Source organism: Podarcis filfolensis, assembly GCF_964270895.1.
Source record: "Podarcis filfolensis genome assembly, chromosome: Z".
Classification (NCBI taxonomy): Eukaryota; Metazoa; Chordata; class Lepidosauria; order Squamata; family Lacertidae; genus Podarcis; species Podarcis filfolensis.
In genome coordinates this window covers 34632564-34657528 of record NC_139617.1, presented here as the reverse complement: position 1 = coordinate 34657528, position 24965 = coordinate 34632564, and the positions used below count along the sequence as shown (strand labels likewise).

Sequence of the window (24965 nt, the reverse complement as noted above, 5' to 3'; positions counted from 1 at the left end):
GGACGGGCTACAACAAGCATTTAAATAAATAAAGCATTGAAAATAAAATCTTGCAGATGCACCGGTTCAGATTCCAAGTCACTATACGGACTACAGCCGGCTCTGGGATGAAGCCTCCGGTCTCAAATTTCTACGGCTCTTGTTACCTCTCTCTCCTTTCACATGATAACTGCAATGTAATCGGGAAGCATGCCAGATTTTATTTTATTTTTTCCTGAGTAGCAACACCACACAACCCAAAAGCAACATAAAGATATTTGAAACCCGGCAGGGGCTGCACTGAGCTTCCTATTCACATACACACAAACACTCATCCTGCTCATTAAGTGACTGTTGGCAACATACGGCCACACACCTTCTGTTCACCATATTGCAAGCTGCTAGTGCGAAAATGCACATGTATAGATTTGTCACCTCTGGGGCGCGGCAAGGCTAAGAGAGAAATAGAGAAGGAGAGAGAACATTTTGATGCTTGAAAACAATAAAAGCCCCTCCAAAGCAGCTACTTCAGTAGTCCAAAGCTAAAGATGGAGAAACTGGAGGTGGGTCCAAGTCTACTGAGGAATGCAACACTGTTGTGCTGGGAAGCCTGGCATTCTTTCAAGTTCCTAGTCCTCATTGTGAAATAAATTTATTTATTTAAGCCATGAAGTTCACTGGCTGACCTTGGGCCAGTTACTGAGTTGATCAGACAGCTGATGGTCTCTTCCAACTTACATCTTCTACTAAGTCAAACCTAGGAGTTAAACAGCTCTTGTTTCTCCCTTGAGATGCAGTGGCAGAGCTTCGTGCTCCAGCACCGGGCTGGCAGAGAGCAGGAGGGGGCGGGGCTCACGTGCATCCCGGGGGCATGGTGCACGTCCTGTGGGTGTGGTGCACCACCCACAGGGGCATGACACGCATGGCACGCGTCCTGGGGGTGTGGCGCCCAGCGCAGGCAGGGGGGCAGCCGCGATGGCACCCCACCAGGATCACGCTGCCGGGGGCGGTGTGTTCCCCCCCGCACTCCTCTTCCTCTGCCAGTGTTGAGATGTTACCTTTAAAACCTTTGGCAAGAAATGAAGATAACAGTTTTAATCCAGGCACCTATTAATTCCAGAATGGCATTCTCAATTACAGGTGCGATGATCATGCCCTGCCAAAACAGATAAGGGGCTCTATGCTGGTCATTGACCATAAAAATAAAGATTTGATTTAATAAGGTCACTGGCTGTTCAACAGAACGGAATTCAAGCGGGAGCTCTGTAGATACTGAACACACAGCTCCTGGTGGAAACAAGCTGTGCATCTGGGCCACGGGGAACCATCAGCAGTGTCTCCTCCACTGACTGGGCACAGATATAATGGATCAGGCAGTCCTTAATGTATCCCAGACCCAAGTAGTTAAGGATCTTGTAAATTAAGGTTTCATATATCTCTTAGATCTCAGGAAGGGAATGATATACACCAGGATATTATAGTGAAACCAGTGTGGTCTTGTGATTGGTGTCTCAGACTAGAACCTGGGAGTCTGAGGTCCAAATATTCATGCAACTATGAAGTTCACCGAGTGAAACTGGGCCAGTTGCCAACTCAGCCTAGCCTACCACACAAGGTTAATATGGAGATCAGGAGGGCCATGTACACCACTTTGAGCTCTGTTGTAAATACAATTCATTAATACAAGAACCTTGAACATGGTTGGGTGATGCATTGGCATTCAGAAAAAGCTTCTGAGCACTGGAGCTATGCGCTTATGTGCAGAACATCCCACTGGTAGACCATGCACCTGCCACGGGCATCAGAACTCTCCCACCTCCCACTCTGGCAACCGTGGCCACCAAATGTCTCTCTTCTTAAGGCACATGAAATGTGGATCCGGCTTGCAACCCCCTTTTGCCAGTGATGATAGAAGGCATTTTAGGTCAAAAGGCGGCGCTTTGGATGCACAATTTAGTCATTACCTCCCAATTACAGATGCAGGAAGCAGAATGCACTCAAGACAGTCTCTTAAAAGGATGGCTTTGGAAAATGGCATTGTTTGTGCATTTCAAAGTAGCTTATATAATAAGATTATAAAGACGATTCCCTTCCCTGCACTCTCAGCATATGTCCCAAATTAACTAGCATCTCCAGTAGGGCTGAGGGGTCCCTGCCTCCCCCCCCAAAAAAACAACAACTGTGGAGAGCTGCAGCTGCCAACCAGTGTGTAAAATGCTGAGCTAGGTGGACCAGTGACCTTACTCAGGATAACGCAGGACCCATAGCTCAGTGATGGAGTATCTGCTTTGAATGTAGAATGTCCCAGCTATTAAAGAAGCAGCTTCCTGTGGAACCCAGCTCTTTACTAAGAATCATGAGGACTAGAATATTGCTTTGTTTTTAGGGGAAAGGCCATAGCTCGGTGGTCAAGCAACTGCATGCATAAGGTCCCAGGTTCAATTACTGGCATCTCCAGTTAGGGCTAGGAAAAGACACACTGCCTGAAACCCTGGTGAGCCCCTGATGCCGGCCAGTGCAGACAGTACTGGCTCCGGGTAAGACAATGCAACCAAGTGAGATTCCCAGGCTCTGATGGAGGAAAGCCTTGGCAAATGGGCTCCCATTCAAGAATGCGGGCTGGGAAGGGAGGGGGGTGCAGGCGCAGAAGGAGGCGCCACGTGTATCCCGATCGAAGCCCGCTTGGGCTACTCACCGCTGCGGAAGGTCTCGGCTGCCGCTGCCGGGAAACCTCGGCGTGGCTGGAGGAGGAGGAGGCCGCGCAGCAGAGGGGGGGGGGAGACGCGCTGCGGCTCCGAATTGGCTCCGCTCCCAAAAGGCGACGCGCCAATCCGAATTCGCCCACTCCGCTTTCTAGGATCAGGGGTAGCGTGGGAGGCTTTCTCGCGAGTCAGGGGTGAAGCCGCTTCGGTAGTAAGAGCTGGACTGGGCTTAACTCCCCACCACCACCACCACCACCCCTCCACTCTGCAAGCGCGCTTCGCTGAGGATCGCGGCTTCCCCCGACTGGCCCCTTAATTCGGGAGGAATTGAGTAAGCAAAGAGACAGGCTTTGTGGAATGATCAGTAGTAAGGTCCGCGGGAGTCAAACGGACTCCAGTCATAGTCATAGTCAATGCGGATTTGATTTAGCAGTGTAGTCTTTAACACGGCTTATTCCGCAATAGATTTGCAATGTTAAATTACCTGATTTGGTCTCCTTTTTTCTCTTTTATTGAAGAAGAACAGGGTGTATTTTAATGTCATCATCATCACAGAGGTGTCTATGGAGGGGATATATTGATTGAAAATGTCTAGCAAACTGGATCGGTAGTTAGGTTCCTAGTGAGGGTATTCCACAAGTCAACATGACAGTGATGCGGGATTGAGGATATCATTCTGTGATACCATAGCAGTGGACAAAGATGTATTGTTACTTTTGAATAGATTTTTATTTAAAAATAAAATACCTGTGTGGTTCAGATTTCTCACCTGCCTCATCCCAAGGAGACTGTAGGACCCTAAGAAGAGAGGCAGAATGGTGCAGTGGTTAGAGCATGGGACTAGGACCTGGGAGACCTTGGGGACAGTTACTTTCTCTTGGCATATACTACCTTGCAGGGTTGTTGTGATGATGAAATGGGGAGGAAGGGGAATCACAGGCACCACCTTGATTTCCTTGGAGGAAAGGTGGGATATGATTGCAATAAGTAAATAATAAATAAGAGCCTTGCAGCTGGATCAGGCCAAAGGGGCACCATCTAGTCCAGCAACCTCTTCTCATAGATGCTCCAAAGGAAACAACACTACTGATTTGTATATAGTGGTACCTCGGGTTACAGACTCTTCAGGTTACAGACTCTTCAGGTTACAGACTCTGCTAACCCAGAAATAGTACTTCAGGTTAAGATCTTTGCTTCAGGATGAAAACAGAAATCGCATGGCGGCAGCTGGAGGCCCCATTAGCTAAAGTGGTACCTCAGGTTAAGAACAGTTTCAGGTTAAGATTGGAGCTCCAGAACAAATTAAGTTCTTAACCTGAGGTACCACTGTACTGCCTTTCTGTCAAAAACAATGCTCAAGGCGACTCATGGGGAAAAAGAATAACATTAAGTTACAAAATGCAGCAACATTTTTAAAACGATGCCTTTGTCATTCATAATAAGGCCTAACAAATAAAATAAAATATAAAATAAAATAAAATAAAATAAAATAAAATAAAATAAAAAGACAGACAGACAGCCCAATGAGGACTGAGTGTACTAAGTAGTCATTGATTATGAAGCACTTGTGGATGGGAGAATGGAGAACTGAACTGGGCATGTGGGAGAACTGACAGAATAGCATATACTGAAAGAGGGCATAGTTGGTTGACTGGTACCCTGAACAGGAACACTCACTGCAACTTTTTGTGGCAGGTCCCAACCATATCTCTCAAAGTACTCTTTGGGTGAGCAGCTGATGAGTTAGGGCAGTGCTGTTGAGCAGGAGCAGCTAAACAATGGGCTGGGCATATAGATATTCCTGCTTTGCAAAGGACTCAATGGCCCTTTGGGATCCTTCCAGCTCTAGAATTCTATGAATCTATGATCTCAAGGATGCAATTGAAAACCATGCCAGCTGGACCTTCGGGGCAATAAGCAAAGGCTGTTTTTGCTGCCCCCTGATTTTTTTGAGAAGCGGTTCCTTTGCCTGTTGAAAGCTCCCTCCAGTCTCCAATCTGCAGACACACCATTGATCCACTCCTTGACTGGCAAGGCACAACCTCAGAGTAGGGCTATTTTAAGATTGCCCCAGATGATTCAGCAGCCAGCAGCCCTTCCTGGCCTCCGGGAAGAAGCCAAGGACAACACTGGCCGAATTCGCCTCTTTTGCAATGTTATTGTACATCCAGGCATCCCAAAGACCTTCTGCTGCCTTAAGAGAAACTGTACTCTTTATATTGTCACCCCTTCCTCTGGGAACTGTCCCCCAGAACACTGGTGTGGCACAAACCCATTTCTTCCATATCCCCCTTGCCCTAAATTTTAAATTAAGAACATAAGGAGAGGCTCCTGGGTCGGGCCATTGGCCTATCTGTTCTCACAGTGGCTGACCAGATGCCCCAATGTGAAACCCACAAGTAGGCCCCGAGCACGAGAGCACTCTCCCTTCCTGTGGCTTCCAGCAACTGATATCTGTGACAAGCAGCCACTGATAGCCCTCTCCTCTTCCGTGAATTTGTCTAATCCTCTTTTAAAGCCATCCAAGTTGGTGGCCATAATTGGCGCTTGCAGGAACAATTTTCGTAGTTTACCCATGTGCTGCATAGGAACATAGAGCTGGAAGGTATCACAGGGGTCATTTTGTCCCACCCCCAGCAATGCAGAAATCTTTTGCTCAGGGTGGGTCTCGAACTCACAACCCTGAGATTCAGTCTCATGCTCTACTGACTGAGCTATCCCAGGCTCATCAAAATCGGTAATGCCCAAGCAGAGACTTGAAGAAATGCTTTATTTTGTCTGTCCTGAGTCTTCAAACATTCAGCTTCTTTGGACACCCCCAAATCATGTATACAGTCATACCTCAGGTTAAATGTGCTTCAGTTTGAGTGCTTTCAGTTTACGCTCCGCGGCGACCCAGAAGTAACAGAGTGCGTTACTTCCAGGTTTCGCCGCTCGCACATGCACACATGTTCAAAATGACGTCACGCGCATGCGCGGAAGCGGCGAATCACGACACGCGGACGCAGGTTGCATTCGCTTCAGGATGCAAACAGGGCTGCAGAATGGATCCCATTCGCATCCAGAGGTACCACTGTATAAGGAAGGAAGAAAAACTGCTCTCTGTCCACTTCCTGCATACCATGCATAATTTCAATCATGCCTCTTTCTCTAAACTAAGAAGGTCCCAAATGCTGGAACATTTCCTCATTGGGTCACTCCATCCCCTTGACCATGTTTGTATTGAATATTTTCTTGGTTTACAGAAGTACATACACCATTTCTGCTTTCAGTTCATAGTGTCTTTCTACAGATCAAGTTATACTTGACGTGAGACTTTAATGTTGTATACAGTATCAGGTTGGGAGAGAAGAGAGGGCTGGAGGGGGGTGGAGAGAAGAGGGGTAGAATCATAGAACTGTAGAGTAGGAAGGGACCCTAAGGGTCATCTAGTCCAACTGCCTTAATGCAGGAATCTCAACTAAAGCCTCCCTGACAGATGGCCATCCAACCTCTGTTTAAAAACCTCCAAGGAAGGAGAGTCCGTCACCTCTTGTGGGAGTCTGTTCCACTGCTCTTACTGCCAGCTCTTACTGCCATAAAGTTTTTCCAAATGATTAGTCAGAATCTCCTTTCTTGCAACTTGAAGACATTGGTTGGAGTCCTACCCTCCACAGCAGGAGTAAATAAGCATGTTCCCTCCTCCTTTTAACAGCCCTTAAGATATTTAGAGATGGCTATCATATCTCCTCTCAGTCTCCTCTTTCCCAGCTCCTTCAAGCGCTCCTCATAAGGCTGAGTTTCCAGACCCTTGATCATCTTGGTTGCCCTCCTTGCACACCTTCCAGCTTGTCAACATCCCAGAATTGGACACAGTATTCCAAGTGTGGTCTGACTGACGCAGAATAAAGTTATACTATTACTTCCCTTGATCTGGACACTATACTGCTGTTGATGAAGCCTAGAATAGCATTAGCTTTTTTTTTGCTGTTACATCACACTGTTGACGCATGTTAAGCTTGTGGTTCACCAAGACCCCTAGATCCTTTTCACATGTACTGCTAGCAAGCCAGATGTCCCCCATCCTATATTTGTGCATCTGGATAGTTCTTACTGTCTAAGTGAAAAACTTTATGTTTGTCCCTATTGAAATTCATTTTGTTAGCTTGAGCCCAGTTCTCCAATCCGTTAAGGTCATTTTGAATTCTGATTCTGTCTTCCACGGCATTAGCTACTCCTCCCAGTTTGGTGTCATCTGCAAATTTGATGACCATCCCCTCAATTCCTTCATCCAAGTCATTTATAAAGATGTTGAACAACAACGGGCCCAGAACAGAACCCTGCAGCACCCCACTTGTCACTTTTTTGCAAGATGACGAGGAACCATTAATGAACACTCTTTGGGTTTGGTCAACCAGCTACAAATCCACCAAATGGTTACCTTGTTCAACCCACATTTTATCAGCTTCCTCGCAAGAACGTTCATTATTATTTTACATAGTGCATGTGCAATGTTTCTGTGTCAGAGTCATGTGGGCAGGTTCTATTTTTTGTTGCTTTTTTATGAGCCTTTTCAAAGCTAGTCAAAGCTTGATTGTTAAGCTAATGAAGCTGCGGACCCAGCCCTGTCCTCCTCTGTAGGTTTCTGCTCGCATTAATGACACTATCTAAAGAGTAATATTCAACAGGTTCAACCCAAGGAGCAATTATGCTAATCTCAGATCCAAAGGACTGAGACCTCATACTGCTGTCGCGCGACTCCTGAGTAAAGTACATACATTTCCCTCCCTGATCAATTCTAACTTCTGGGAACGTCTAATGTCCTTCCTTGTAACTCAGTAATCAAGGCTCTTGTGAAATTTACCACCTGCCAATATCCTGACTCGTAATCTGAAGCATTTGACAGCCAGCTGTGTCATGTGTCATCTCATGACACAATGTGCCATCGCATTGTTGCGATGACTCGTGACTCCAGGTGGGTGGCAGGCGGGTTAGAAAAAGCTTGTGGTGAGACGAGAAGCAAAAGTGGTGGAGAATGCAGGCCTCCTCTTACATTGGGTCCATCTAACTCAGGATTGTCTATCTACACTGGGGCTGAGAAAAATAAGAGCTGCCTGCTGGGTAAAGGCCAGTGGCCCTTCTACTCCGGAATCCTCCTCTGTGTGGCCAATCAGATGCCTGTGGGAAACCCACAAGCAGGATTCAAGTGCAAGTACACCCTCCCCTCCTGTGGTTTCCAGCAACTAGTATTCAGAAGCATTGCTGCCTCCGACTACAGAGGCAGAGCAAAGCCATAATGGCTAGTAGCTATCAATAGCCTTCTCTTTTAAAGCCATCCATGTTGGTGGCCATAACTGTCTCCTGTGGGAGCAGAGGAGCCAACTCCTAGGAACCAAGGTGCCTTCGCTCCCCCAATAAAATATTTGTGTCTATGCACTGTGTCTTTGCACTGCGTCGTGTGATTATGTTGGGTAGGGCTTCCGTGGGTCCCCCAATATTTTATTGGCACCCCTGCATGGGAGTGAGTTCCATAGTTTAACTACAGGCTGTGTAAATAAGCACGGGTGGCACTGGGGGTTAAACCACAGAGCCTAGGACTTGCCTATCAGAAGGTCGGCGGTTCGAATCCCCACGACGGGTTGAGCTCCCGTTGCTCGGTCCCAGCTCCTGCCAGCCTACCAGTACGAAAGCATGTCAAAGTACAAGTAGATAAATAGGTACCGCTCTAGCGGGAAGGTAAACGGCGTTTCCGTGCGCTGCTCTGGTTCGCCAGAAGCGGCTTAGTCATGCTGGCCACATGACCCGGAAGCTGTACGCCGGCTCCCTTGGCCAATAAAGCGAGATGAGCACCACAACCCCAGAGTCGGCCACGACTGGACCTAATGGTCAGGGGTCCCTTTACCTTTATGTGCCCAGTCTCTTCTAACCTGTGGCCCTCTGGCCATTATCTAAATCTCCAAGATCCAAGAAAATCAGGTGTCACTTCTTGTCACTCAAGCAGTTGAAGTCCTACTTTGTTTTTTCCTGTTCAGGAGGATCCAGTGGCCAGCCTGGGTGAGCAGGTCATCCCACCAGGACGTGAGAAGTTTGTTCTGTGATTTAATGAGGTGGAGCATAATGTATGCTGCCTTGAGCTCCTTGAAGGAAACACCTCTCCTTAGATCAGAGGCGACTCTCTCTATTGTAGAACTCCAGTTCCCATCAGTCCACCAGGCCTGATTCAGCAGGCACTTCTTACAATCTTATTTCCAAATGCAGAAATTCACCAAACAGGGCAGAAGGGAAGGTAAGAGACAGAAGGGAAGGTGGGGGGAGGTTCTTAACACTGCCACTGAAAAGCATTGATTAAAAACTGTGCTGCCCTAGTTCGGAATTATCTGACAGGCAGGAATACAGATGAAGACGCTTATCAGCCTGAAGGAAGGGAGGTGTGCCAAACATCTTGAAATGAGGGCATTTGAGGGGGGAGGAAGACATTACACCAAGGGATAATCGACACACGGATCGTCACAGAATGGTGAGCAACCCAGGACAGACTTAGTAGGATACACACACAAGCATAATTAAAAGGATAATAGAATCATGGAATTGTAAAGTTGGAAGGGAACCCTGAGGGTCACCTTGTCCAACGGAGGATGAGGCTATCAACAGCTACTAGGCATGATCAAAAGATGCAAAAGCCCTTCCTTCTACTAAATCAGTCCATTGGGGTCCACCCAGCTCAGTGGCCAATCAGATGCCCCACTTGCAGGACCTGGGTGAAACAGCAACTCTCCCCACTTGAGATTCCCAGAAAGTGGTGTTCAGAGACATATTGCCTCTGACAGCGGAGACAGAACGTAACAGCCCTGCTGGCCCATCTAGTTGAGAATCCTGTCCTCTCAGTAGCCACCCAGGTGCCTACAGGAAGCCCACAAGCAGGATTCAACCACAAGAGGATGCTTCACTCCTGTGGTTTCCAGCAACTGGTATTCAAAAGCAGAGCAGAGCCATTGTGGCTAGTGGCCATTAATATTCGTCTCCTCCATGCATTTGTCCAATCCTCTTTTAAAGCCATCCAAATTGGTGGTGACCACTGCCTCCAGGGGGGACAAGTTCCATTGTTTAGCTATGCACTGAGTGAAGAAGGACTTTCTTTTATTTGTCCTCATCCCTGTGATGCTTTAGTGCAACCAAGAGGGAGTAAGAAAAAAAATCTGAGTCCAGAATCCGGTTTCTCACTGGCTGGGCAGATGCTTGTGAAAGCCCACCAGCAGCGCCTAAGAGGAAACCCCCCTTCCTCCTTTAACCACTCCCTGTACTGGCTATAGGATATGTCAATATGAACCATGTCTCTCACAGCAGTTCAACCCAGTCCAGGAGGAAGTCAATTTTTAAATAAAGCAGCCCAGGAGAAAGTTTCCTAGTCATCAAGTCTTTTATTTTGTACATCTCTTCCATATCAGAAAAACCACATTACATAGAGAGAGAAAAGGTCCCCTGATTGGTATTGCCCCCTGCTCCCCTTTACAGAAATACTGCCATTTCATATATCTATTTTGATAAAAGGTTAAAAAACAACAACTTTAAAACATGAAGAGATTCATGAAGGAATACACAGATGTTTGAAGCACCCAATAAAATAAACCACACACCTTTCTTTTTTTCTTTTTTTGAAAAAAGGATCTATTATTTTAACTTCTAAAAGTTCCAGCAGTGAAGGAACCTGTGACCTTCCAGGTGTTATCTGACTCCAACTCCCAGCAGTCAGCGAGGCCAATTATCCAGGGACAATGGGAGTTGTAGTCCAAAAACATCCGGAGGGCTGCAGGTGTAGCCCATGTTACAAATAAATAAATAAATAAATCAGGAATCATGCGGACCTATTTTCTGAGATTAACCAAGTCTCTTTGCTAAGCTATCCAATTGGTCCTCCACCTACACAGGTCTTCAGGTGTTTAAAAAAAGAAAGCAGGACTATCCCCTGGGTTGATGTGGATGGTGCAAGCTCCTTTTTTCAGTGTGAGATGCCAAAATCTCCCCTGGGAGTGAGGACACATCTGGTACAAGTGCTCACTGCAAGAAAACATAGGTTCCAGCACAGTCACATAATGGGTTCTAGAGCAGTTGCACAATGGATTCCAGAGGGAGAAAGGAGGAACTGGGAGCGAGAGAAGGTGTTCCTTCTTCCTGCCCACTTTTAAAAAGGGATATTTTTTATTTTTAAAAAAGTGGCACAGTCCTGGTTTTTGAAGCAGTGGGCTCATCATTTGAAGGGAACACACTGGGTGGAGAAAACTCTCTCTTGGCTGCTTGTCCAAAAGATTTGGCTGTCCAGGAGAGGAGTGGGTGAAGCACATAGAGAGGAAAGCTGAGCTCATTTTAGCATGAAGATGAAACATCAGTTGGGGGAGGGGAGTCATCCACTCCCCCCACCCCACAAAACAACTTACCCATTTTTTAAAAACATCAATAGTATGATTCAGAGTCGACAACATTTAAAAGCGTCGGGTTTCAACAACGAGTGGAAGAGTGACTGACTGAGCCCCCCATACTTGTATTTGCCAGCTCCTGTTTTGCTGCAGGCCAAGAAACACTTCCCACTCTCAGCCCAATGGAAAGCTCTTGTTCTTGCAATCTCTCCTCCGTTTACAGGCCAGCTGGACCCAAAGCCTTATAAAGCTTCAACCCAGAGCATCCAACTAAGTAATTGTGTTAGCAGAATGATTTCTACTTGTACAGTAGGACTTTCCCCTGCCTCCTCCTGTGAAAGCTGTGCACTGTCCCCAGATTGGCTCCAGAGGATCAGGGGAATCTCTGTAACAGACTTAGGGGTGTATACTGTGGTGGTTGGGGGAGGATGTTCCAATGGACAAGGAAAAATCCTTCTCTGGTGGAACATTTGCATTAACACTATGTTGCAATCTACTGAGAGGCATGGTTTTTTGGGGGAGGGGCTAGTGCTTTTTGTCCAGTTCCTTCATTCTGCAGGAAGGATGGATAGGTGGAAGACAAGGAAAGGAGTGGGATATGTGGAGATTGTAGTGTCAAAAGATAGCCTCTTCCTCAACTTCAACCCAAACTACCGACGTTGCCATTTGTCCGTCAACAAAACTTCTAATGGGCTGACTGAAGTTGGGAGATTCTGGCTGGCCGAAGCAAGGTTGATGGCTGCTGAATGAACCCTTAGTGGGCAAGCCATACCAGAGCTCAAGATGCTATGATCCTGGCCAGTTGCCCCACCAAATATCTGAGCGGCAGAGTTCAACACCAATGGCATCTTGAGGCTGATAGGGCTGTTCTTGTGGGAAGACGATACCCTGCCTCTCTTTGAGATAGCTTTGTGTGTCCTTCATGCAAACTTTGGGAGACAGCACAACTTTGTATGAGCACAGAAGACACGTATTGACACTTCTGGACCTGCCAGCTGCTGTTTGAAGAGACCTCACTCACAGTAAACAAGAAGAAAGGCTCTTAGGACCGCATGGCTTCTGATTCCACAGCAGGTCACTCGTTGATTCCGCTCTTCCAGAAGCCAGCACATCTAAATGGTAGGATGCAGCTTTTCTTTGTAACCCTTCGTACAAACTTATCTTCCTGACTGGAGACCCCAGGGTCCCTCCAGCTGCCAGGTGAACAAACTCTCTCTCTGCTCACCTGCTTTGCCAGCTCACATTTGCTCTGCCCAAGGGCAATGCAAATACCACGCATTATCCCCAAGCTAGCCAGGTGGAGAAGAGGGCACTGGGAGAGGAGGGAGAAGGGGTTTTTAGCTCACAATGCATAAGCAAAAAAAAAAAAAAAAAAAAAAGCTGATGTTCTCCTCACAGAGTGAAGACAGAATTTCCGGCTGTTTTCTCAATGCAAAGAGAGATTTCTTGCACTGCTTGTGAATCACCCCATTTCACATATGAAAGCAAGCGGCAGGGGTTCCTTTCTTGAGAGTATTCCCAAGAATTTGGAGAGCTCGGCTTCACCGATGCTCTAGCCAAGAAACCCTCTAGGAGCAGCTGTTCACGGATCACTCCTTATATGCAGTAATTTATTTGGGGCGGGGATTTGAAACCTGACCTCACCACTTTTCAGCAAAGGGGGAGAAGAAATAATAATAATAACAATAATAATAATAATAATTCAGTGAATATCCGCCCCCCTCCATTGCACATATTCGGAACCCCTTGAGGGAACTGCATAGAGTCAAAATGGGACCCAGCTTTTTGGTCCACACCATTAAAGAGGGTAGTAAGGAAGCCTTGGTCTCAAAAAAGGAAGAAAAAAGAAAGAAAACATTCCTATTCCTATCTGGAGGCAGAATTCCTATTTGCTCCCCATTCAAATGAAAAAAGGGGAGAGAAAAAGATGCCTAAACTCAGCACAACATTTACAAGTAAACCCCAAAAGATCTCCCCTGCGCCACACCCAACACCTTTAAAACCATTTTGTCAAATCTCCCCAGCACACACAAAAGGTTACACATTGCAGGGAGGGGTGCATGTCAGAAGGCATCATATAAAATATAGATATACATATATACTTTTACATATACAACTTTCACCAGGTTTTTTCACATTTGGAAGTTGTGTCCCAAAGAGCCAAATAGAACCGATGGTTCTATTTTCTTTCTCACAGTCAAGTTTCCGGAAGAAAGCAGGAGGAGCGTTAAAAAACTTTAGCAAAAATGTTAAAAGGTTAAAAAAATTAAAACAAATCTGCCATCACCATAAAACAGGAGAGCTTCCTTGCAAGGCTCTAGAAGAGCAACAAATCCTCAGGACAAATGAATACGCAGGACTGTGATTCTCTCTCAATTTTGCACAGGATTTTGCCCCCACCCACCCCCGGCCGCCATTTCCCACTGCCCTATGTTCTCCAGTTCCCGTATCAGGAAACTCAACTCGCTCCCCTTCTGTTGAGGGAAGCAGAAAATCAATAAATTAAAGTTTATCTGAAAGTGCTGCCTTGTCCTAATTTTGGGGGTGGGGTGGGGGGCGCAGAAGGGAGAGAAGAAGAAACAGAGGTGGTGGTGAAAGTATTGACTCCATCATGCAGCACTCTCCCTCTCGCCTTGGGGCTCCGACGACGAGCCATTGACCACCTTCTTGACTTTCTTCATACCTTCCATGACCCCCGAAGTTGTCACCCTGTGGGGAGGAGGACAGCAGAAAAAAATCGCTCAGAGATAAGGCAACACTTCAGTGCTGTTCTTGCCCCAACCAGGGCTGCATGGCGGGAAGGTTCTCTCCCCCCCGCCCCCGCCCACAACCCATTCCTGGCTGCAAGAGAGATAATTTAGTTAAAAAAGAAAAGAGTGCACATCAAAAAGATGTGGCAATCTGTGGGTTGCCATCAAAAGACTCACGGACGCATGTGCCACAAGTAAAAGCATTCCCTGCACCCCATTCCCCACCCCTTTCTCCCAGCTGGGATTAGACTCAACGAAGCTGCTTTATTTATTTAAAAGCATTCCCCCCCCCCAAAAAAAAAATCTCAAAGCTGCGTACAGTCTAAGAAACAAACAATATATCATATATATTAGAAAGGGGGTGGAAAGGGGGCAGGTATCCAGCAAAAAAGACCTGGGAAATCTCACCTGCCATTGAACCCAATCTGTTTTGAAAATACACAATTTTGGCTTTAGCAGCCATCTCTGAAACGTACACTATTTTTATTATTAATTATTGGCTCTTCACCCTAAGGTCCCACTCTAACCACTACACCATGCTGACTCTCATTTGTATGTTCTTGGTTCTCTGCAAAAATTACACATACCGCAGTTAGCTTCTGCAAGAACCACCCCATCCCCACCCCCCGGTACTTGTGGCTTAGTCTATTACTCCACAAGACAACTTCTGTGGTTTCTGTTGCAACGGGCTAAACACAGTGACACCTCTGGGAGTTGCAAGCTCAAAGAACTCATCATCATCATCATCATCATCATCCGTCAACATCAGGCAGGAGTAGCCTTGGATTTGTTTTGAAAGCCACTCCTGTCAAGGCACTGCTCCTTTCAGCAAACAGAAGATCAGGCAAGAGTTCTCCAGGTCTTTAGGGGCAAAGACCGCCTGAATGAATTCTGGGTTGCATCCAATATCACCCCTTCTCATGAGTAGACCCACTAAAACAAATGACCATGACTAACTGAGGCACATTGATTTTAATGGGTCTACTCTGAGTAAAACTTTGTTGGCTGCAACTCTCTGTGCCTCCCCCACACTGCATCCACATGGAATTACACCATATACACAATCCTGAAAAATAAATGAATAACTGGAATCTAAAGGTAAAGGAACCCTTGACCAGTCGTGACCGACTCTGGGGTTGCGGCGCTCATCCCGCTTTATTGGCCGAGGGAGCCGGCATACAGCTTCCGGGTCATGTGGCCAGCATGACTAAGCCGCTTCTGGCGAACCAGAGCAGCGCACGGAAACGCCATTTACCTTCCCACCAGAGCGGTACCTATTTATCTACTTGCACTTTGACGTGCTTTCAAACTGCTAGGTTGGCAGGAGCAGGGACTGAGCAACGGGAGCTCACCCCGTCATAGGGATTCGAACTGCCGAACTGCTGATCGGCAAGTCCTAGGCTCACAGCGCCACCCCCACCCCAACTGAAATCTATTTGACCCCAATATTTTGGACAGCAACCAGTGAGCGTGCTGTAGTGGTTAGAGTGTTAGTCTAAGACCTGGGAGATGAGGTTTCAAATCCCCACTCTCAACAAACCTCACAGGATTGTTGTAGGGATTAAATGAAGGAGAGGGCCTTCTCTGTGGCGGCACCTGAGTGGTAGAACTCTGTCCCCACAGAGGTGTGTCTGGCATCTTCACTGCATAGCTTCCAAAGGGTGCTGAAGATGCTGACCTCTTGACACTTGAAGTGTACGTTTCATAACCCACCTTATATTTGTCGTTATAAGTTGCTTTCAACTGTTTCTAATGTTGTGTTGTACCCCCTGCCACACAGACACTCCCTGGAGACCTTAGGGCGAATGGTGAGCAATAAATTAATAATAATACTGATGATGAACATGTCAATGATCTTTAGTGCAATGACCAGGGAGGGCTGCATTGGAGGATTTCGGTCCTTGCTTCCACCACCTTCACAAGCTACAAATGTCCAAGCTTTAACACTCTATTTGCAGCTGGCTCAGCAGCCTTGGAAGAAAAATTCTAACAGGTCAGCAGTCCTGGGAGTTTAGATTTAAAGCTTTTGCAAGACATCTGCGGCATTCAGATGTCTAGAAGAATCATTCTCGTCAGGGGACATAAAGCCAGCAAACAGACCTTTGATCCTGCTGACAGGGACACAGAGCAGAGCTCAAGAGCATTTCACAGGACAATCATCCCAAAATTCTTTTGGGGAGTAAAGGTGTAAGACTTTAGCCACTGGACAAGAGTCAGGGGAAGCCTGAAACTGGAGCATGGAAACCACTTCCCACCTTTTTTCAACCCAAGAGCCACATTTGCTTCAAGGCAACTTTCGGAAGGCCACATGCAAGTGGTGGACAAGGCCAGAGCCAAAAGCAAGCAGAGCAAAGAATGCAAATTTTGTTTTCACACTGTAGGCTAGTCCCTTTGAAATGCTAAAGAGAGCCATTGAGATGCCAGGTGATTTGACAGGTGGGTGGCTCCACCCATCCATCAAATTCAGCCCCCCGCCCCACCCGCAGGCCTGCCAATTTATTTTAGATATCTCATATGATTTATATAACCACCTGATTGTAACAAAGCACTGAAGTGGTTTATGAAAGATATAAAGCAATTAAACGATAAGCAAACAAAAACAACTATTTAAAACATTTAAAGAAAAATGAAACCAAGGTGAAGCTATAAAGCAGATTAAAGCACATGTCAACGTTCTACATGTCAGGATAGGCTTGCTTTTAGAGATGCCCAAAAAACTAAAGTGAAGGCAGCTGCCAGATGTCAATAGGCAGGGAGTTCCAAAGTGTGGGGTCTGCCACACTAAAAGACAGCTAGATAATGGATCTGGAAACATATATTTTGGGCAACATGAGTCAAGAACAAGAGCCACCCAAAGCATCTAACGTGGGTATGAGAACCTGTGCCCTAGGTCTTGTTCCAAGCTCCTATCATCCCTTGACATAGGCCCCACTGACTGGGGATGAGAGGAGATTTAACCACATCTGGAGCGCCACAAGTTCCCCACTCCTGACCTAACAGGATAGAGCAGATCATGGGACCACCCACCTTGTTATGAGCTTCTGATTCAACACATCTCTCTCCCAATTCCCCACCTTGCTGCTCCATGTAGGCCAGGCTGACTCCACAGGAGCTGCGCAGGAATCCCAATACGCAAAATACTCTTCGGATTGCCTAAAGTAGATTGTAGCAATGCTTCACACATTGCTGCTGCAAATCCTTTCCCAGGTGGACCAACATTCAAAATCACCTGGGTTTGAATGAGGGATCATGTAAAGTTTGTCCCAGATGGAGTCAGCTAAGACTTGGATCATAATATACCAATTGTAACTGCTCCCTATTTGTTGGTCTTCCTTTCTAGTAGAAGTCCTGCACTACAAAAGTACCCTTTGGGTTTCAAATTATATATTAATTGTTGAAGTGGTGGGGAGGGAGGGATCATAAGTGACATTAAGGGATGCCCCCTTTCCTGCCATTTCTGTCACTGCTCCAGAGAACATTTTGTATGGAAGGGTTTGAATTTTGAATTTTGGAAAGAGAGAGAGTTGTGAGTGTATTAAACAGAAATGTTGAGATTGAATCAATGTCTAACATTGATTCTTCCAGACGCTCCCAACAGCAACTAGAGTCACATAATATCTGTTGTAATCAGAATGCACCAAAATCAAGAGACAAATTGCAGAGTCTTAATTTATCTGTTTCCCCCCTTAAAAAAAACTGTTTCTCCCCTTTAAAAAAAGCTGTACTATATAAAGCAATACTTAAAATCTTAATATAAATTATTACAAGGAAACAGGCCCCTTACACAGCTTCCATGTCCAAGACATCATCATCGTCCTGAGAGAGCTGCAAGTAGGGGTTGTCAGAGGCAGGCCGGAACTTGTACCCGGTGAGGACGAAGAACACCAAGGTGGCCATTTCATCCAGCAGCTGCAACAAAGAAGAGAGGGGCACTTGGAAAAGATTGCTAGGCAACAGGACTCCCACCCAAATGGGGCTCTTAGTTCATGGAGTCAGCCACTGCTGAAGCTACGATCACATGTGCTTACATGTGAAGCAACTTTATTCCAAGTGAAACCATTGTTCCGTCTAGCCTAGCACAAGTCTGAAAAACTGGTTAGTTTCAGTGGGTCTGTCCTGAATAGAACATGTCCTTGGGGGATCCTGCCATCTTCCATTCTGTGGGCATGACCAAGCCAGCGTAGACGTCACTGAGACAGGGGTGTGAGCATGCTGGGAATGTGGGCTTGGGAGAGTACATCTTCGTTTGAGACTGTCCTGCCACATGATGCCCAAAATCTTTCTGATGCAGCATTTGTGGAAGGCAATGGGGCATCAAGGCATTGCTCCTGGCAGTTGTAAGCTTACCAAAACTCACCTCCATAAAGCTATAGGTAAGGTGTCCAAGAATAAGCCATCATACAGGACGGTGCCACACATGTTCTTGCAGGAGGACACAATCATCTTGTGGAGCTAAGGTGGGCATTCTATCTTGTGGAACAGTGTGAAGAGTCCTTTTTGGCTGACAAGGTCAACGGCCTTCATCAGGTCTATGAAGGCGATGCACAACAGGCATCTCTGCTCTTTTCTCCTGCAGCTGACACAGTGAGAAAACCGTGTCAGCTGCTGACCTCTGAGCTCTAAAGCTGCATAATGACCCAGGACAGACCCTGTCAGTGAATGACTGTAATCTGTTGAGAACTGCAAGGCTTTTCCCACAGGACAAAGCAAAGAGCTCCCATGGTAGTTGTTGCAGTCATGGCAGTCACTTTAGTTTTTGTAAAGGGTCACAATGCTGGAGTTGCATTGTGCGTATGATTTGTGGCATGGATCCTTGCCCCCAGCATTGGAAGAGGAGGCCGTGGAGGTGTCATGAGGGAGAAATTGAGGCTGGCTTTCAGCACTTCTGTTGGGAATCCTTCCTGTCCTGGGGCTTTACCACATGCCTGAGAGTCGATTGTCTCTTCAGCTCGACAAGGGAGCGAGAGACGTCCAGCTCTTCCAAGACAGGAAGGGTCTGGATGCCGTCGATTGCTGTGTGAGCGGCCACATTTTCCCACCAGTACAATTCTAGATAGTGCTCTGCCCATCGCTTCATCTGCTTGCTGTGATCTGTGATGATCTCTCCTGGCAAGGTTCTCAAAGGTGCAGTTTTTCCTGACCATTGGTTCAAAGGCTTTCCATCATGCCTTCATACATTTTGCAAGTGTTGCCATCGTCAGCAGTGAATTGGATGCTCTGACACAGCTTTATCAGATGCTGTCCATTAAAAATTTATGCTCCGAACGTAATGTGATTTGTATATCTACTATATGTTTTGGAAAGTAGCCTGCCTGTTTGCTATGCATTTGGACACCTCTTAAGATACTGTAAGCAAATTTTACATGATGGTTCCCAAGACCAACGAGCAGGTTTTCATCTATGTCCTGATAAAATTAGACACCATTTTTAATGGAGATGGTGGACCAAACCAATTTCAAAACTACAATGATTCTCTTTTTCGTTTTTTTGACTTTCCAGGTATGAGGCTGTTACCCTTAAGTATTTTTATTATTATCTCTAATGGTTTATGGGTAGTTTTCATTTATTTATTTTCCAATTTAGGGCTTGCTTTTCTTGCTATGTTCCCACCCCCTTTCCCCACAATCTCTCCCTGACCCTTTCTGTGTTCTCAATTAATGTCTGAAGGGCATTTCTTGAATGTGTGTGTTCTGAGATCAATAAAGCAATTACTTTTCAGTCCTAGCGTATAATAACCTGCAGGAAGGAAAAAAAACTGGGGAAAGAGTGGGCGGGGGAACCAACGTTTCAGGAGGGGGTGAGCATCAGGCTTGAAATATTGGCTACCAGTGCCAAAGCTTAAGAATAGGTTTCTATTATAGATTTATGTTATGTTACAGCTTTGAAAGAAGCATGCTGGAGTGGGGGTTGGGGTACCTGGTACAGCCACTTCCACTGGAATGGAACGGCGATCTTGATGAGAATAGCAATGATCCGCGTGAAGTAAATGTAGCACACAATCTGTGAGCAGAGGGAGAGGATCAGAGTTAGCAGTCAGAACGACGGAGACACAGCCCTTGAGAGACTCACGCCCCACCAATAAATCAAAATCTCGCCAGGGATTTGGGGCAGAGCCACAGCGTACATAGAAAGCACACCCAACACACATTTAAAGCACATGAAAATCAGTGTGGTGCAATGATCAGAGTCTTGGGCTAGGACCTGGGAGACCAGGAATCAAATCCCCACTCAGATTCATGAAGCTTGCTGCATATGAACTTGCTTCCCAGCCTATAACCTACTTCACAGGGCTGTTGTGGGGATAAAACGAGGAGGGGGAGAACCATGTGTACTACTACCCTGAGCTCCTTGGAAATAAGGGTGGGATATAAATGCAATACACAAATAAACAAATGGCTTTCCCCCAAAGAATACTGGGAATGGTAGTTTCCCCATCACAAAGCTCAAATTCAGAATTCCCTTAACAAACTACAGCTCCCAGGATTCTTTAGGGGGAAGCCATGTGATTTCAGTGTGCAATGGATGGGCTTTCTATGCATCTGTAAGTCGGCTGGGAATGCCTCTCACAAAGGTGGAATTGGAGGAATGGCAGCGCTTGATTTCCATCTGATCATTCGAGTCACAGCGAATCAACCTGTTACTAATTTTGATGGATCCCATTTGTGTTGCAATGGGCTGGTGCCTTCTAGGGAAGATAATTACCTCAAGCAGTGACTGCCCAACAAGCATATTCTTCTTCTCCTGCCAGAGAGGCAAGGCATTTGGCAACAGTTATAAGTGAAACCACCTCGTTTCAGAAAACTCAGTGTGACTTATGGTGTGTGGAGGGGCAGGGGTGGCAGCATCCAAGCGCAAACTTCCCATCCAGGCACTTACCAGGGTAGGACCAATCTAATAGTCCATTCTCCAGGTCTGTCAGGGCAGTCTGTCCTTCACTGGTAGCTCAGTAGCAGAGCACACACAACGGAAGTTTGGGTGCCACTGAGCTTGCTGAGAGGGTTTTGCACAGGGTTAAAACAGAGCAACAGACTCCCAGATTCCCAGACTGTCCCTGTACCTTTGACCAATGGTGCTAACCTTCCTATCTCTTTAATGTTAGACTGATACATCCTAGGCTGCATCCTGTTTGCAATTTCCTCCTTCTACTTCTCTCTCTCAAGAGGTCATCTTTGATCTATTCTGTGAGAACAAAGGATGCAGCATGGCTGTCTTTGTCTTCTCTAGATTAGTGAGTTAGCTTAGAACTTGAAACCATTTCCAACCAAGTGACAAGCTTCCTATAATAAACAACTTTGCTGTTTTCTTACTGTACAAGCATCTCAGTGTGTGTGACTGCGGCAATTGAAGTCTACCCTCTGGCAAGAGACACAAGCCATGCTTTGCACACTGGAAATTCTAACAGCACATGATTTGCACACAGAAGGTCCCAGGTCCAATCCATATGGGCATTTCCAGGTAGGAGTGGGAGAGGTTCCCTGCCTGAGACCCTGGAGATCTGCTGCCTATCAGCACAGACAATATGGAACCGGGGCTCTTTACAAAGCAGTTCCCCTTGGTCCCTTGCGGATGTTCACAGAATCACAGAACTGTAGCACTGGAAGGGACCCAAAGGGTCATCTAATGCAATCCCCTGCAATGTGAATGGACTCCCAACTCCAATCGCTCCCCAGCCAGCACAGCCAATGATCAGGAATGATGGGAACAGTGGCCCAACAATATCTTAAGCCACCAGGTCAGTGAAGATTTAGCATTATTATTTATTAAATTTGTATACTGCCCTTCATCTGAATGCCACAGGGCAATTCACAACATAAAAATATAAAACGAAAACACAAAATACGTAATAAAACAAAAATACAACAAACCAATAATCCCCCTTCCTCAAACAGATTTAAAAGGACATGGGATGTTAATCAGAAAAAGGACTAGTTAAAGAGAAACATTTTTGCCTGGTGCCCAAAGATACCGTATTTTTCTGTGTATAAGACGCCCCCATGCATAAGACGACCCCCCCTTTTAAACTGAAAATTAAGAAATCGTTATTTTAAACATCAAGCAGAACAGCTTTGATATGTTACTAAATATTCAAAGTACCGGCACCAGTGTAGCAACCCCCAAGATCACCCAAAGTTGTTGAGCTTTACTTTGTGAGATTGCGGAAGTGCTAAGTGAAAAGAAAAGATTGGCAGTTCCGGCAGCTTCTTCATGGCAGCCACACGAAAGCAAGTAGTGTTTTTTTAAAAAAACAAAACAAACAACAACAACCCCGTGTATTCATCATCCATGTATAAGACAACCCCCTATTTCTGACTAAACAAATTTAGCAACAAGCATTGTCTTATACATGGAAAAATACAGTATATAAGGAAGGCACCAGGCAAGCTTCCCTAGGGAAAGACTTCCACGAAGAGGAAGCCACGGCAGAAAAGGCCCATTCTTATGTTTCTAGCCTCTGGACTTCTCGTGGAGGGGGCACAGAAAGAAGGGCCTCGGATGATGGTCGGTTTATATGGGGAGAGGCAGCCCTTGAGGAATTGCGATGCTAAGCCATTTGAGCTTTATAGGTCAAAACAAACACTTTGAATTGGGCTTGGAAACTAATTCGCAGCCAGTGCAGTTGTGTCAGAATTGGTGTAATATACTTAAACCATCTTGCCCTAGTGAGCAACCTGGCAACTGAATTCTGCACTAGCTTAAGTTTCCGAACCGTCTTCAGAGGCAGCCATACACACAACACGTTGCTATAATCTAACCGAGAGGTTACCAAGGCATAGGTGACAGAAGTTAGGCTACTCCTGTCCAGATAGAAGTGCAGCTAGGCCCCCAGCCAAAACTAATGGAAGGCACTCTGTGACACCGACAGCACCTGAGCCTCAAGCAACAGCAATGGATCCTGGAGTACCCCCAAACTACGTAACCACTCCTTCAGAGAGAGTGTAACCCCATCAAGAGCAGGCAACTCCCATCCATCTGATCTAGGGAACTACCCACTAATAGTGCCTCAGCCTTATCTGGATTGAGCTTCAGTTTACTGGCTCTCATCTAGCCCATTACTGAGGCAAGACAATGATCCAGCACATCCACTGCCTCACTTGCTGGTGTAAAGGAGAAGAAGAGCTATGTGTCATCATCATAATGATAACACATTCCAAAGCTCCAGATGACCCCACTCAGCGGTTTGATGTAGATGTTAAACAGCATGAGGAATAAGGAGCCCCATAATGAAGGCTCCATGGAGCTGAACAGCATCCCTCAAGCATCATGCTCAGGAAATGGCCATCCAAGTAAGACCAGAATCACTGCAAAGCGGTGCCACCATGGTCGATGATATCAAAAACTGCTGAGAGGTTGAAGAGAATTAACACCGACACATTTCCTCTGTTTCTCTCCTGACAGAGGTCATCCCACAGGACAACTAAAGCGGTTTCTGTGACAAAACTGGGCCTAAACCCTGACTGAAGTTGATCTAAAATATCGGTTTCCTCCAAGATTGCCTGGATCTGGTCTACCACCATTCGCTCAAAAACCATACCCAAGAAGGGGAGATTGGCAACTGGCCAGTAGTTACTCAAGACTTTCCAAATCCAGGGAGGATTTGTTAAGGAGTGTTCTACCACTGCCTCCTTCAAGCAGACAGGGATTAACCCCTCTAGCAAGGAGACACCTGCCTGGCCCAGCCAACTGTCCCCTTCTTGCTAGTTTTTATCTAGCAGGGACAAGAGTGCAAGTGGTCAACCTGACTGATTCAAGCATCTTGTCCACATCCTTCAGCCTTACTAACTGAAACTCATCCAACACAACAGGACTAGACAGTGCTCTGGACACTCCTTCAGATTCATCTTCAGAGTCAAGATCCCAGTAGATGCAAGCTATTTTATCAACAAAATGCTTTGCTAATAAGTTACAGCGAGCTACCACCAGTTCTGCAACCTTCTTTGGGCGAGACAGTAAGAGGCCCCAGCACCACCCAGAAAAGCTCTGCCAGAAAGTACAATGAGGATGCAATTGCGGCAGCAGAGTATGCCTTCTTTGCTGCCTTAATTGCCACTAGATAGTCCTTACAAGTGTTCAATTGCATTGAACTAGTTTTCCTACACTTGTGTTTCAGCCGTCTCCTAGCTTGTTTCCTCGCCCTATGCTCCGGGATATACCAGGAAGCCCAGTGGGCTCCACATAGTGGGAGAGGGTGCTCAGGGGCAATCGTGTCAGTTGGGGCTTTGATGGGAGGGCCAGTCATATCAGCCAGAAAATCCTCCAGGGCCATCTGGAAACCCATTGGATCCATTAGCCTCCGAGGGTGGGCCATCCTAATAGGTTCCCTGCCTCTGCAGAGAGGGAAGAGTGCCTAAAATCTCAACAGGAGGTTACTTGTGAGATCTCCAAAGCATGGCGTCTATTGAAAGAGGCTATGCAGCTGCTTACTCCTGGCCCCAATGAGCAAGCAAGAGCAGTTCAGAAGCAGTGGAGGAGGGTTAGTCAGACGGTGCCAAAGTGTGGGACCAGCAAGGAGGACTCCCCACTCACAGCTGCTCATGTCAAACTCCTTACCATGACGTAGTAGTGCCGGAACAGCTTCAGCTTTGCTAGGTTAATAGCAGCTGTGGAAAAAGGAGAAAGTATGGATGGTTGAAGACGGGAGGGGCAAGGTGGCAAAAGCTTGTCTGCAAAGGGAGAAAAATGTAGCATTTATGCAAATATTGTTGTTTAACCCAAAGGTCTCCAAGAGACTCAAAACACAAACCTCTGAGTTCCATGAGCTCTTGATGAACACACAAAAGTTTTTATCAAACTCTATCCACAACCCACATTCTGAGGAATGCAAGTGAAATGAAGTCAAGAAATATCAATCAAGTCATTTATCAATCATCAGTCACCACTGGAATTAGAAAATGCAAAATATAAGGAAGTAGAACAAGTGAAAATAATAGGGTATCATAATACTCTGTGCATGCCCAGGCCCTTGACTTCTTAGGCTCATGGTCCCTAATTAATTTTTTCATACCATACCTTGTAAACTTCTTTTCTACCCATGGCCCTTTTGACCCCTAGATCTTTATTCACCTCCTGCACAATCTCATATTGACCCTGTAGAAAACCCTGCACTTTACCATTTTTAAAAAATGATACAATACACCTACAATTCA

At 46.2% G+C, this 24965-nt stretch overlaps 2 protein-coding genes and 1 long non-coding RNA gene across 6 annotated transcripts in view; 1 reads left to right on the top strand and 2 right to left on the bottom strand.

The window, feature by feature from the left end:
- The window catches only part of NCS1 (neuronal calcium sensor 1), a 57928-nt gene extending 54830 nt beyond the window's left edge, over positions 1 to 3098 (bottom strand). The window contains exon 1 of one of the 3 annotated variants that reach the window (XM_083596623.1): positions 2675 to 3098. The gene's annotated coding sequence lies outside the window, so the exon portion shown is untranslated. The remainder of the gene's footprint in view (positions 1 to 2674) is intronic. The other 2 variants (XM_083596626.1, XM_083596625.1) reach the window with 2 other exon arrangements.
- A 6960-nt stretch (positions 3099 to 10058) lies between these two features.
- The window catches only part of GPR107 (G protein-coupled receptor 107), a 49286-nt gene continuing 34379 nt past the window's right edge, over positions 10059 to 24965 (bottom strand). Inside the window, exons 15-18 of one of the 2 annotated variants that reach the window (XM_083596430.1) lie at positions 24370 to 24419; positions 19738 to 19821; positions 17606 to 17730; positions 10059 to 13780 (exon numbers count right to left, since the gene is read on the bottom strand). In XM_083596430.1, the coding sequence (XP_083452556.1) occupies positions 13681 to 13780; positions 17606 to 17730; positions 19738 to 19821; positions 24370 to 24419 (359 nt within the window). In that variant the 3' untranslated portion in view covers positions 10059 to 13680. The remainder of the gene's footprint in view (positions 13781 to 17605; positions 17731 to 19737; positions 19822 to 24369; positions 24420 to 24965) is intronic. The other variant, XR_014543844.1, reaches the window with a different exon arrangement.
- On the top strand, positions 19828 to 22079 carry LOC310754593. The gene is made up of 2 exons (XR_014543903.1): positions 19828 to 21788; positions 22003 to 22079. It is a non-coding gene; the product is annotated as an uncharacterized lncRNA (long non-coding RNA).